General features: G+C 39.9%; 1 protein-coding gene across 1 annotated transcript; it reads left to right on the top strand.

The window, feature by feature from the left end:
- Positions 1 to 190: 190 nt before the first annotated feature.
- Positions 191 to 11,129, top strand: LOC310862496 (F-actin-capping protein subunit alpha-2-like). The gene is made up of 10 exons (XM_083770433.1): positions 191 to 298; positions 3,733 to 3,796; positions 3,908 to 3,959; positions 4,096 to 4,153; positions 5,823 to 6,029; positions 6,978 to 7,057; positions 7,199 to 7,277; positions 7,384 to 7,455; positions 9,628 to 9,690; positions 9,833 to 11,129. Exons 1-10 carry the CDS (start codon positions 260 to 262, stop codon positions 9,971 to 9,973), a joined length of 855 nt encoding a protein of 284 aa, XP_083626559.1. The 5' UTR covers positions 191 to 259; the 3' UTR covers positions 9,974 to 11,129.
- The last annotated feature ends 4,370 nt before the right edge of the window (positions 11,130 to 15,499 follow it).

Here is a 15,499-nt window from a genome sequence, read left to right as displayed (position 1 = left end):
AACCTTTTCAATTCATCACAAAACCGGCACTGGGCTTTTATAATTACACACAGGTTGATTAGAATTGTTCAGTAAATAATGCCTTAGTTTGATTTAATGCCTCACTCTAATACATCCCCAGAGAGTTATTGTCAAAGTGACCAATGTTTTTACGACAACCTCTTCCTTGTTTTGGATTGTTGTGCTGGGTGGAGTCACACACACATACCTGGCAACTCTGACGGTCGCTCGCTTTGTTAACAGAGTCTAATGAGGCAAGATGGCAGATTTTGAAGAGCAGCTTACCGACGAAGATAAGGTATTACCTTGTTATTTAATAATTTTACATGCGATGGCCATTTTCACATGCTAGTAACTATCGATGTTCTCTGACGACGTTCTCCGGGGGGGAAATGGCAGCTTAATTTAGCTCAGCTATATGTATACGAGCAGAGGAGCTAGCTAAACAAGCCCATCTGGATGAGCTCAGCTGAGCCAGGGAGTGTAATACATGACAGTTCAGTGTTGTTGCACAATTTCAAATACAATATGGTGTTATTTAGGGCCTTAGGCTGTTTAATTTCCCGTTTAACACGTGGTTGCTGCAGTTATGTCCATGTTAGTTTTAATGGGAGAGTTACAGTAGCTGTTGAAGAAGTTAGCTGACGCTAAATCAAAGGAAGTCAATGTACTTCCTGCATTTACTGTTGTGCTAATGACCAGTCTTCCACACCCACTTATGGATAAGCTCAGGTCTGTCAAATTCGGACTCCGTTTTTCTTCCACTCCTAATACATCTACGTTCCTTCCTTCCCCTGCGGGCTTGCAAAGACTCGTTTTTGTGACTGCATGCAGCAGCTTGTTGTAGACTAATGCTTGGCATTCCTAGCCTTAAATCGTTGGCGACCTTAATGGTACAGCCAGGTCTGAAATTACTCCAGAGGACATGCTGGTATAATTAGCGTATTAATTACAGTATGACAAAATGATTGAAATCCACATTTTGAATATACTCCAACTTGGTATACATGAGAAGTTGTATTATGTGTACCATCACTACAGTGTAGTAGCACATCTTGAACCTACTATATGGCTGTTAAACTGAATTAACTCTAGGCTGTCTTCACATATGATGACAATTCTGATGGTTTCTGAATAGAGCACATTGGCTACTTGGGACGAGACTGGATCTAGGTTACCCACTGAGCCACTGACTCTTCAGACAGACAATAACTCAACCCCATATGTAGGTCATTGCCAGTTGCAGCCTTGAGGCCAAATAACCAATGGAATGGCTTTAATAGAACACCCACAATGTCACCTAGCAGTAACGACAGCTCTAATATAGAGGCTATGGTATGTAGGATTGCAGTGACCCCACTTGCATGAGCGTAGGTTTAGAAAATGGGAAGGGTTTGTTGAACTATTAATGTGCTTCAGCCCGGATTTACCTGTACCAACCAACTAACCATTGTTGGCTATTGACAAAAAGCAAGTGAAAACTATTTCCATGCCCCACTGCTCCACCCCCACCCCAACTTGTCTGTGGCTTCGACACCATTATGCTTACACATGCATACAGGCTGCTAAGAAAAGCCCATGGGTGACAGATCCTGCCTGCCATCTAAGGAGAGGCCAAAGTGGGGCTATCAAGTCTGCAGCCAAGACCGCTCTCTGCTTCACTCTAGTGGCTGTTCACTTTTACGGTCTGTGGCTGAAGCCCAGGGGCCTGTTTCACGAAACTTGGATTAGAGATTAAGCCGGGATTTAACACATATCCTGGTTTAATATATCCTGGATCAGCGATTAACCGGTTTCATGAAAGCTGGTTCATCTTGCCAGATTAATTTAACCAGTTAACCTGGATATGTTGAGGTTTGATTCGGTTTCATGAAAGTGATGTTACATTAGTTACCATGGAAACTAATGCTTTGGACTTAGCCTGCTCCGGACCAGGCTAACAGCCAGGTTTAACCTAATCCTGATGTCTTTACTGTTCATTAAGCAGTCAAACTGATCACAAACCAATGATGTTTTCCAGATTTATTCAATTATTATGGGTTTATGTTGCCTTATTTGTATCGGTCTGCATTAAAGGACTAATTTAAGCACTATATAAAATCAAATAACCAAAATATATTGGCTGCACAACATCATGACAGCTTGTGAGCTTGTAGATCAGCTGCTTTTGGTGAATGTTCAGCATGAATAGGTTTGCTGTCGTGCAAGTGCACGGTTAAGAAGAATTATTATATTATATTATATTATTATTTTTTGTAAAAGTGAAAACCACTAAATATTACCATTACTCATTGTTTTACAACATATTACCATTGTAACGTTTCACCCACTACTAGTAGTCCTACATACTTACACCTAGAAACCCCATTCAAACCTATTTAGGTTCATCCTACGGTGGACATCTGTGCCTGAAAAGGAGTCTTTGAAATGTTTCATAGTTTTAGAAATATAGTGCTTTCAAATTTGAGACATTTATAGGCAGATAGTGGCACTTCAAAAAATCACTTTCACCTAGAAACTCCATTCACACTTTGTAAAATTCAGCTTACTGCGGAGACACATGCTGGAACTTTTTACTTTGAAATGTTTTGTAGTTTCTGAGTTATTTAACTTAAACGCCCAATGCATTCTCAATGGCAATAGCACAAACTTTGGCATGCTACATGAACCCATGACCCTCACCAGTCTGGCCCCTGTCTGGACAACAACCCCCTTCCCCAAAGGTAGCTCCCTCAGAGGAGGGAGTTATGGCCAAATATCACAATGCGACAATATCATTATGCTTACAATAGAAAAAAATAATTCTGTTTTAAGTTAATAGTTGTAGTAAAATGTAAACTATATTTTTGGGGTAGTTAATCATTCAGTCTATCCACTATTGAGAGTATGTTCTCTCTTTAATTACAGCAGCAGTATTTATTTTAGAAGCTTAAGTCCTTGTATCAGTAAGTCTTGAATAGATTAGTAAAGATAATGAGATATACAGAAGGGGGCTGTAATGCAACTATTAAGGATGCAAACTGCCTTAATCCCCCATGAAGAAGAAGGATCAGTAAATCTGTGATCCACATAATGGGTCTAGAGACAAAAAGCCAGACTGTCTATTAAGCCAGGCTTGCTGATCCCGGCTCGCCAAATCCGCCAATTCTGAGCCTCGCTTGGCTTTAGTGGAACGGAATAAACCAGGCTGTAAAGACCAGGATTGAAAAAGCCTGGTTTTGGCCTAAATCCTGGATTAGTTAATCCAAGTTTCGTGAAACAGGCCCCAGGCCATTATGGTATAGGTCCTGTATGTGTACACAGTGCACATACAAAACCTATACCAGAAAAAATATCAACCCACAGTAACCCTGGTGTCCCACTGTCCCTAGACTTAAGTGCCAAGTTGCCCAAAACAAATACATACTTAACTGTACACTGTGCAGTATGTATGTGTTTTGGGAAGTTGCTGGCACTTCCGTTTTATCAACAGTCAACAATGGGCCGGTAGATTACCTGAGCAATAAAATACGTCATCATCATGACATCACAAAAGAGAAATACCTCAGGCCATGAATAAAATGCAGTACAATAGCAGTCAAGGATCACATCTACAAACTTGAGTTCAGTTCAGGGAATATCTTAGTTACACTAGCATTGGTTTTGTGAAGCACTTTTGTATTTATAGTTGAACAAGTAGGCATATTCACTTCTTTTTAGTATGATAACATTACAAACAATATTCTTTTGCAGGTCCGTATTGCGGCAAACTTTGTAATCCATGCACCTCCAGGAGAGTTTAACGAAGTCTTCAATGGTGAGTGTGCTTTGTGATTGAACTCAACCTGACTGCACCATTCAAATTGCTCTCATTTCATTGTTTACACAACACAACTGGTTAACGCTTCCCATATTTCATTATTTTCAGATGTGCGACTGCTGCTCGACAATGATAATCTTCTCAGAGAAGGCGCAGCACAGTGAGTTGCATTTGTTTCTGTGTTACTGTTTCTGCACATTTTAAACATACATTGGGGGCGTGCGTGGTTTCCACTTGCGTAATTGTACCACTTCTGAATTGTGTTTCCATGTTATTCCTCTATCCTTTGACAACAGTGCGTTCGCTCAGTACAACATGGATCAGTTCACCCTTGCCCGAGTTGATGGCTATGATGTAAGTCTTTTAAAAATGTTTAATTTTACTACCTCCTCCTATGAATTGAAACAAAAATCCTATTCAAGTTGAATTATTTCATTGTCAAACACAATAGGCCTGAAAAGACAATTTGCATGAATTCAAGAGATTTAAGATGCTATGTAATCTATAAGGAATGTCGGTAGCCGAGTGGTTAAGGTATGTACCACATAGGCTCTGATGCCTGGGTTCGATTTCTGTCACTATCCCTGTTTTGTCTCTTCACTGTTGACTGTTAATTAAGGCAGAATTAAAATATACAATGTAAATATGAAGAAAAAAAAAAGAATTGAATCGCAAATCTCAGAATCCATATGGGAAATGGTGTGGCTCCATCTCGGACTACATCTGGCAGAATGAGTGTATATTAGTGCTGCCAACGAATATTCCATATTCAAATGAATATTTGAATGTAAAAAATAAATTCAATTAAGAATTAAGAATAAATTCGAATTAAAAAAATAACAAACTAATTTGCTGTGTGAGTTCTGGCGAGACTCTGTGCCACGTAAACTAAAACATTATACAAAAAGTAGGCTATTAAGATAATTATGAATCATTAATTTCATCTCGCAAGACTCCAGAGCGCATTTCTCAGCACCAACCGCAGCCCATACAGGACCGGACCATATAGATAAAGAAAGAGAAAGTTTTACAGCATATTAGGCTGCAATATTCATATCATATTCATATTAAAATCATATACATTCGACATTCAACATCATTCGAAATCTGTTCGAATACATGTGGTGTTTTAAAGGACCTATAACATAAAATTCAACTTTTTCAATTTCTTTTGTGTTTCTGGGGCTCCCATATGTGTTTTCTATCCCCACAAATAACCAATTTTGAACAATCAGGCTTTCATGTCATATGGGTGTTTTAATGGAAATTGCTCTCAGGAACAGCTCGACTGATTTTGGCCTCATCGCGATGTCATCAATGTCACCCTACTTTGTATAATTCCTCCTCTTCATCAGTCTTCAGTTCCAAATTTGCATTTCCACTTGTTTACAATGTCCACCATTGTTGATTTTCCAAGCTGGCATGGAATGGAAACAAGCCTGGTTTTATCTAGCATCAGTATTATAATGACTCAAATATTAAATAATATTAAAAGCAGTTTTAAAATGCATGTTATTTGCCCTTTAAAAGGAATATTCAAATATCATTTTTGGCCAATTCTGGCAGCACTAGTGTATATATGTCACAGTACGATTGGAAAAAGGTGCACTCGGTTTCACGGACGGAGGCGCGCCGCCTGAAGGTGACTCTTGAGCCGCGAGCTTAACCCATTCTGACCTGAGATCAGATTCATACAAGGTTTCCACTGGACACACACTGGTCTGATTAACCCATTCTGACCTGAGATCAGATTCTAAAAATGTCAGTCGTTCTTCGATTTTTCAAAAATAGCTAAGCATAACATGATGCTAACACCAAAATTGGTTCCCGTTCAGAATGGGTTAAGCAAGAGAGTCGTCGTGCCAAGCGCTACAAAGTCAGCTTCAGTTGACTCGATGCCGTCTGAGTCATGTACCGATACAGAATCGTCAAGCAATCATTTGCTATCGTTCACTATAGTTTTGAGCCAACACGTCACTCAAAACAACCGTTTCCCCCACTACTGTATTTCCTCCCCATATAGGTGCTGATCACGGAGCATGGAGACCTGGGCAATGGGCGCTTCTTTGATCCATGCAACAAGGTGTCCTTCAAGTTTGACCACCTGAGGAAGGAGGCCAGTGACCCTCAGCCCCATGAGGGCGAGGCAGCCCTCGTCCCATGGCGAGACGCTTGTGACGCCGCACTGAGTGCCTACGTCAAGGAGCACTACCCCAATGGAGTCTGCACTGTAAGCTCCAGCTAAACATCTCTCTTTGCTTTGTAATGTTAGCAATGCTGCACAGGAGTCCAATTTGACATATGTTTGTCAGCTGTAAACAGAAAACTCGTCTACAGTATCTAGCCGTTAATGTATAGTATGCAGAATCTGTGAAAGACCCCATAGTGAGGAGTCCCAGAGTTACTTTGACAGGTACCGGCATATGGAATAGTTACAGCAGACTAGAGACATCTGGGCACCTGTAACATTGGCTATTTTGTACAAAATGCTAAAATTAAGGTTTAATATTTGTATTATTTTGCTACAAAAGCTGTATATCCAGTCATTTTGTGGCATCAACACGAAGTTGAAGGAGAAATGATGTGCTGTGCATGTTCCCTTTACATTACTTTTTATTTTTCTTCTTTAAAAAAAAAAACATTTTAGACAAAATAGCCATTTTTACATCAAGGCATGGTAACAGCTTCCAATAATGTCAGAGCAGCAATTAAGAAAATATCGAATAAAAGTGTGACAATTTGCTGATTACAGAGCACACCCCGGTCAGAGGGTATAATATGCACTCCCATTCAAACAGTACCCAAAATTAACCAGCAGGGGCATACTGTACGATCCTTTCCACTTATAAGTAAAGTTGTATACTTGATCATCAGTTTGTACATAAGTAGTTACTGAAGATTACATTTGATCTTAAGGCCAGGATCGCACAATTTTCCATCTTGCAAAAAAGTCAGTGTAGAAAATAGCACTTTTTGGAATGTGCAACAGCATGTTCTTTCCAATCCGAAAGAATCGTAAAGAAGCCAGCACTGTGAAAAGAGGTGCCCTCTAGACAGGCAACCGATGTTTCGCTCGGGTGTCTATCTTGGTAATTGATGTAGGATGGGGTAAACTAAATGAATGCTTTTGTTTAGGATTGAGCATATCTTTGACTAGACGGTGTCCTTTCTGTTGCAGGTTTATGGGAAAACGATTGATGGCCAGCAGACCATTATTGCGTGTATTGAGGGACATCAGTTTCAACCTAAGAACTTCTGGTAAGTTGACTGAGGCAATTGATCTGGTAGTTCAATTTATTAATTCATAAATGTGACACTTGAGTCATTTTCTCTTCATCATCCTCATCTACCTCACTGTTCATGATTTATTATAGTTTTTGCAACAATTTTTCTTTTCAGGAACGGTCGCTGTCGGTCCGAATGGAAGTTTAGCATTTCCCAATCTACAGCGCAAGTGAGCGGAGTCCTGAAAATACAGGTATGTTTTATTTCAATTGAACTAGGTTCAGGGTGCAACACTGGTCTTTTATTGGAACTTTGTGCAATTTGTTATAACGGTAGTGTCCTTCCACCATCCCATCCAGGTACATTACTATGAGGATGGAAATGTCCAGCTTGTCAGCCATAAAGATGTTCAGGAAGCACTGACCATATCTGTAAGTATGCTGTTTTATTCAACCATTAGTGCTACTGAGAGGAGACAAAGATGTGGCATTCACTTTTGCCATATCTTCTACATTCACGTTTTATTCAGGCTTTAGTACTGTATACTTAACAGTCAGTATGCAGTGCCAGTTGGTGCCACAGGGTGGTGCACTGCTCCCTTTTGTTTTGCTGTGTGTAGAAGATCTGACATCACTTCCACGATATGCGTGTACCATGTTTGTGGTACAGTGTGACTGTATGCTCCGTTCACTTTTGTTTATATATTAGTGCTGTCTGCTGTGAGACCTGGCTTAATATGGTCAATACTGAATCAATGCGGAGGGTGTGTAGAGCCCAGGATCACATTAGATGATTGACACAGGGGTGAAAAGTGGGTTACAAAATCGTGGGATAAAAAATATATTAAAAAAATATATATACTGAATCAATGCTCTTATTAGTTGGCTGCCAAATAAACCATCTTAGTGACATCATCTGTGTCTGTGTGAAATACCTGGACTGACATCTATTCTGCTGTATCCAGTCCACCATAGTCTACTCCCTGCTCAACACATCACAAGCTTCACCACTTTCACCAGCTCAGTGTCCTTGTGGTTAGTGTCCACCCTGGGACTGTGAGGTCGGGGTTTGATCCCCGAGCGGGTCATACCTAGGGTTGGGATTCGTTAAGATTTTAACGGTTCCGGATCCTTACCGGATCCCTCTTGACGGTTCCGGTTCCTAGCGGTTCCCTTAACGGATCCTAATTTTTCCCCCTTTTTTCTTTTCATAGATTGTGCTTATATTATAACTAACCTAACCAAGTACATAATAAACACAAATTCATTAATTAAATTATTGAAAATACACTTTACAATTATGAGGTGGCACTATTATTTAAACTTCACCACCACCAGCTAGCCACCACAACAATATCATTGTTGCAATTTGTACTGTATATTAAATATACAGTACACATTGCAATAATGATATTGTTGTGGTGACAAATGTTGTGTTTTTAATGTTCAGAATAATTTAATATGAAGGACCCCTTACCCTAATGGAAACAAGCCATAGTGCTTTCTTGGATTATAAAATCCTCTTAGCAGACCTTGTATTGAACTGTAGGCTACGTTCCTGTGCCTTTTTCTGCAAACGGTTTATAAAGTAATCAATCTATGGAGGTATAGCCTATGCACCTAAACGCTGGGCTCTCAACAGTCACGCAATTAATTTAGAGCCAAATCAAAAGCAGTTGAGTTGCTTATGAATTGTAAAAAAATAAGTGCAGACAAATTGATTTGGCTCTATATTTAACGTGATTCATAAAATATCAGACGGTAAGACAGAAAGACGTCGAGTCATTGGCATTCTAAATGAACACCATTAACAACAGCTGTACAATACAGCCTAATGACAAGCTCTGTAGACGTTAGTAGTTTTTATTTTCTATTACGTCACTAGCCTGTGGTGGAGCGTGGTGCAACCGGTACAAGTTGCAACAACCTTTGCAGGGAACTATAGCGTCGCATTTATTGCACTTTGCGTGCTCGGCCTCAGAGTCATTTCCCTCTCTGTTAACCACACTTTGGAGATCTCTTCGACATACTGTCCCACTCGCTCCCCCGGCGGTGACCGCTCGCTGAATGCACAGAACAGTGGGCGTATCCTCCCCCGACCCCACTCACTCATGTAGGTGGGGTGACGTCACCCCAGGCTCTGCTTGCATGCATGCACAGACACAGCGGAGGTAAATGACGACCGATGAGAACCGTTAATAAAAAAAACTATGGAACCGGCTCCGTATGCACAATGTCCCGAATCCCAACCCTAGTCATGCCAAAGACTCTGAAAAATGGGACCCAGTGCCTCCCTGCTTGGCACTCAGCACTATAGCGTCATGCCCAGTGGGTGTACTTGTACATCGAACCCGCGACACACTATCAGGCAGGGGTCAATCCATGGCCCATTCATCGTCTCCCTAGCCGATCTACATCTACACATATCTTTTGCTGAATGTTCACCTATTATGGCATACCCAGAATAAGGCCACGATTTGGTTTATCGAAAGCTGATTGGTGTAGACATACTGTACAAGGGAGATAAATATACAAAGTTAAGTGAAAGTGTTTGTGAAGGCAACATTATGTTAACCCTGTTGGATGCATTCTATGTTTTGACAGAACGAGATTCAAACCGCAAAGGAGTTTGTGAAAATCATTGAGGATGCAGAGAATGAATACCAGGTAATGAAACGGAAACAACTATTTTCTATCTGGTCTTCACCAGAAATATTGCCATAGAATTCACAGATCACATCAGCAATCTAAGTTTTTTTTTGTCCATAGTTGTAACAGGGACACTTGTACGGTCTTTTCTTTTTTGCAGACGGCCATCAGTGAGAACTATCAAACCATGTCCGACACCACATTCAAAGCCTTACGCAGACAGCTCCCAGTCACGCGCACCAAGATCGACTGGAACAAGATCCTCAGCTACAAGATTGGCAAGGAGATGCAGAATGCTTAGTGACAGAAGAGGCTGTCAGTTCATTTGATACCAAGAGGAATAAACAAATGGGCACGACCGAAGCGGACGCTTGTGCAAAAGATGACATTATACAGTAATGTCTCTCTCTCTAAAGACAGACATAGTTTTGGTTTTTGCCAGGGAATGATTGCTTCCATGAGCACCAAGAGGCAATGGCTTCATAATTCAAAAGGACTTTGAAAGGTGCAACTAATAATAGCTCACTTGCAAATATATTATTTTGAACAACCAAGGCCTTTGGTGACACTGTGAAAGTTTGGGTAATTCCCTGCCACACACACACACACACACACACACACACACACACATTTCAACATACACACTGTTTTGACCTCTCAAGGCTGACCTCAAATTGTACACCCCTTCCCCTTGCCTTTCATGTAGCAAACATTTCTTCCATATAGCATAAAATTATGCTAGAAAGCTTCCATTGCCTAAATTATTTTTGAAAAGCAAAGGACTGTATGCAACGTGAATCTCTTCTGACTTGAGGGAGACTTGACGGCACTAAATTATATAGGTCCTTATTCGACAGTAATTATCTTTGTGTCACGCTGGCTTAATGTCATTAGCCAGGGGGCTAATTGTACCCCCACACTTGTCAACGACTACATTTTGCCTTCCTTCTCCTTGAATTGGGAGTGGTAGCTCTTTTTGTTCTCTCTAGAGTGGAGAGATTTCAGTTATTGAGGTGAATCAATAGGTCCTCCTTACCTACTGTACCAATAGGCCCTCCCTGCATTAGAATATTTCCCACTGTTTGCCTTTAGCTTTTGCTATATTTTTTTATACAAAATGTAAGTACAGACATTATTCAAAACAAATAAAATGTGCACCAAATATAATATTGCAACTATTGTCATCATTACATTTGTGTTAACATCATGCTGATTATGGTTGTCAAAGAGCCTAGGTGTCAAACTGTATTTTCTTAGATGGCTACAGTACAGTCTACCACATAGAAGGGACATATGGATGAATTTGGCAATGCCCATTGTAATGAAGCACATAGAAATGCAACAGAATTGTTATCCTTTTTGTCATATTTAAACTGTATAGGCTATGCATTTCCTGTGTCCAGCAATGTCTGTGATCAACTGTGTCAATTAAAAATACACAATATTCTGCCATTCTTCATGTGCAGTGGAGTTCTTGTCTACATACGTACCTACCTTGAGTTATTACATCAATTGCATCCTCCTGTATTGTCCTATAATGTAGTGACTCACTGTATGCACAAATCCATCATAAACTTTAATAGTGCATCTATTGCAGATCTATATAGACCACGTCTACAGAATAAATATTGCTGCCAATTACTCTTGTTTCAAGAATTATGCAGTGCATGCATTTTTGAAACTCCCTCCCAGGGAGCTTGATTAATGTTCCCTAGAATGGAATAAAAAGAGATTCTAATCTAAAGGCCTTTAGCAATGAGTCCAGATGATGTCTGTTACCACAGTGGGTTGACTTTACCTTGGTTTCGCCATTTTTCACTCATTGGTAACTATCCGAGGAAGTCCAGTAATGCAAATGACTTTTCTCAAAAATAGTTTATTAACAATGTGTGTTCACTTAAATCAAACATTCGCTACAACATATTCTGTTTACAAAGCATTATTACAACTGTGCATATATAAACCTGGAACCTTTATCGTTTGAAATACTTGAAAGTTACACAACACAACAGAAGCATGGTTCCCAAAGAAGATGTGTATATACAGCGTGTGTGTGTGTATGAACACCTTAAGGACATGTTTTGATTTAGCACTACATTATTTACATACGCATGTTCTGAATTTATACTGGACCCTCGGGGCGGCTCTAGCTGCAAGCTTGCAGGCGGTGTCACTGCCACATACTGTGCACTGCATAATTGATGACCAAAAAAGCAATTCAGATTTACAATGATTCTACCCACCCTCTTCGCTCTGAATTTGACTTGTTGCCATCGGGCAGGAGGCTTAGGGCAAAACTAGCTAAAAAAAGAAGGGTTACAAAACTTTGTTTGTGTCAACTGCTGTGGACATTTTAAATGAGAAAATGTTTAAATGGTTCACCTAACACCCACTGTTCATGATCACTGTTGCTGTGTTTATGTGAATGCATTTGACATAGTATTTTAATGCATCAGTGTATTTTATGTACCGGTAATGTTTTATTGTTGTAACTGACTGCCGGTGTGCCAAAGACAAATTTCCATTTTATGTAAATTGAATGGACAATAAAGTTTTCCATATCCTAATCCTTATGGCTCTCCTTTAATTTGCCTAGAAATCATTGACCTTTCAACTTGGCAAGATTCTTGGAACATCATGTCACAGGACAATCTACCGCTGCCTTCATAGTGTGCTCATTGATACATACAGTTGTACTTTTTGTACATACACTATACAGTTCAAAACACACCATATCCATAGAGAGGTTATTTGAGGTAATGAGAGTATCAATCTGGTGCTTGTTTTGTATTTGCTAAATTGCCCTGAAAAGAAAACTTATCATGTAGTCCACCACCACAGGAACATCTAACTGGCTCATTTATCATGTTCAACACATCTCTTTGGCCAGTAGAGGGTACCAAACTGTACATTATAAAATCTCAACAACTTGTGACATAGCCAGCAGCTCTACTTACTTTGCTGGTATAATGAAATACAAGGAGGCATGCATCAATACTTATATTGTTGTCAACACATGTCACAACATCTACCCTCCTACGGACTATTAATTAATGAGATGTGGGTAGATGAGCAACAGAGGCACAGAAGAGGAATGTGTGAAGAGTCTGAGCGAAAGAGGGCAGTCACTACTGGGCCTTTCAAGCATTGTATTCCAATGTATTATCAAGTCAGTTCAGATTTTAAAACAAAGGTGCCATTGACAGGACACCTTGTGTTTGATAATAAAAACCAACAATGAGCTCAATATTAAAATGGCACTTCATCATAGCTCAAAAGTACTCTTACATCAACAGCGCACTTCTGAGCTTTTGACACTGAGGCCGATTCTAAAAACTCAAATTATTCAAAAAAGTACGAAAATGTTATGTTGCTATACTGTACATACGAACAAGAACCCTGTCTTGAAGGGTAAAAACCCCAAAAGGGCATCCTAATTCCTAAATCGGTTAAGACAAAAGCTAGATCTAAGAAACCTTTTAGAGGTGTTCCAGCAAAAGTAAAGGCAAAATGGAATAGCTTTCAAATAGTTAGTTGGTTCCAACATCCTGTGGGGCAAACAGCCCCTGAACCTTATGAAAAGCCTAATGCAAAATATTTCTAGTTCAGTCATGTTTTGGGGGGATAATATAACACTGACAGAAGCTCAAGAAACCACCTGCAGTTGTTTTGCATTGTGAAGTCTGACTTGTTCCAGTGTTACATGAATTCATGTGGAATTGACCTTTGTGAAATGTCAGAAATGTCAGTCTGAATCAGCTGGTTGCCATGTGTATCTGCTCAGTGCCAAAGGTACAGAGGTTGCCAGGAGAGAAGGCACACTGGGAGAAAAGCAAACTCCTCGCAAAAAAAGATTGGCTTCTCTCAGAGGGGTCTAGATGCCAGGACAGGACAGCAGGATTTCTGTGACCGTGCTGAAATGTCAAACAGACTCACAGCTGGCACATTGCCATTGTATAGCCCAGGAAGATGAAGTACGCTTGCTCACATACTCAGCCACAATAACAAGGGACGCTTCAATATCAAGCCTCTGCCACTCCAAGTAATTACTGCTTCAGCTGTGTCCCTGCTTGTTCCAAACAGCCATTGTGCATAGTACAGTCATGATGGCTTTTGTTTGGCCTTTTGTGAATATTGCCATGGCGATGACATTAAGTAGTAATTCCCAGCACCTGAGCTGAGCTGATTTGGTCATTTGGAGCTCTATAAGAGCAATTTATTTGTCTGTGATCCACATAGCAACTGACGAAGGTCCCATGCAGGACCCAAACGTTTGCTTGCTAATTTCAACTCACTATGAGCACAGAGAACTTTATTATGAGCGTCTAAAAATAAAATAAATTATATTTTCATAAGTCTCCTTAAGTCTTCCTTAATTCCTTTATGCAGTGAGCGAAACCTTTTATGAGTTTTTCCTTTCGTCTCAAATGGCCACTTAACTCTTTGAGGGTTTAAAGTCAAATCCCATGTCAAATCCCCTTTTCCCAATGGGAGAAATGCGTTTTTGAATGATTTATTGAAAATTCTCTGTTGTGACTCTGCGACAATAAAAGACCTTCAGAGAAAGCTTGACAAGTTTGCTTCCAGGAAAAAAATGAATTGAGTTGATACAATGTTTAGTTTTTGTGTTGGAAGCCATTTAAAAAAGAATGCGCTTACACAATGTAGTGTTTTTAGCACATGGAAAAAAGATACAGACGTTTTAAAGTTTATTTTGGTAAGAACTTTTTTTCTACAGGGAGCACATACCTATGACATATCTCATTTTAAAGGGTGAGTTGTCTAGTTCAATAATAAAAAAATAAAAAGTTTCCCACATGTACCACTGTAGATATTTTGCCATCTATAAATAGCAAGGTCAGTCGTGAGCAAACTGACCAACCCAGCTAAAACTGCCTACTGCCCGCTACTGGAACAAGATAGAAACTAAATGTTATTCTTTCCTGAAACTTGACATTTTAACGAAGATTTTGATATATAATATGTTTACATAGTCTTACCAGTACCCTAGTCTATTCATTCATGTATCTCAAAAACCTGTTATGAAGAAACACAGTTTTGATAAAAAACACATCCAATGACATAGTTTTCCGGACTTGGTGCCTATGATATGTATAGAAATGTAGACGTGAATGTACTGTATTATATAAAAAAAAAAAATTGGGTTCTTACCATCTACCGTTACAGAGTAAATCACAGTTGAAACTCGCTTAGTCAGAACATAAACCTCAGAATAGTGTAAAAATAGACATGAGATGTATCTCGGATTTGAAAAGTGCAAGTTTTATTTCTTTTTTTCTTACAAACATAAAATTATAATAAATATAGAAAATAAATAATGCAATAGGACACCCACTGCCCCCCCTCCTCCCCCCCTGAACCACCGGAGATCTGCTCCAGTACATCTGTGATGAGACTAACCGCTATGCAGCGCAGTCCATCGCAAAGGTGTGTATTGTGTATATATATATATATATAAGAAGCCAACCCTCGTGTCCTACTGGTCTAGGTGTAAGGCTAATGAGACACCGCAGTTCAGGAGAACCATGAAACTGGCCCGGTTTCTGCTGCTCAAGCGGTTTCTTCATTTCAGTAACCAGGAGACTCCAGACACAGGGGACCGAATGTACAAGGTCAGACATCTTCTGAACTATCTACTGGCCCGGTTTCAGTCTTGCTACACACCAGAGAAGAACATCTCACCATGAGGAAGAACAGGGAGATGAAGCGGCTTAGCAAACCAAATGACATGAAGCCGGGCGAGACTCTCATGCGCCACAACATGACGGGGTGATGCTGTTGGCTTGGCGGGACAAGGTGGCGAAGA

The sequence above is a fragment of the Protomyctophum parallelum genome (assembly GCF_964188405.1).
Source record: "Protomyctophum parallelum genome assembly, chromosome: 8".
In the NCBI taxonomy this organism is placed as follows: domain Eukaryota; kingdom Metazoa; phylum Chordata; class Actinopteri; order Myctophiformes; family Myctophidae; genus Protomyctophum; species Protomyctophum parallelum.
The sequence above is the reverse complement of the archived record's forward strand: the minus strand, read 5'-3'. Positions and strand labels throughout refer to the sequence as shown.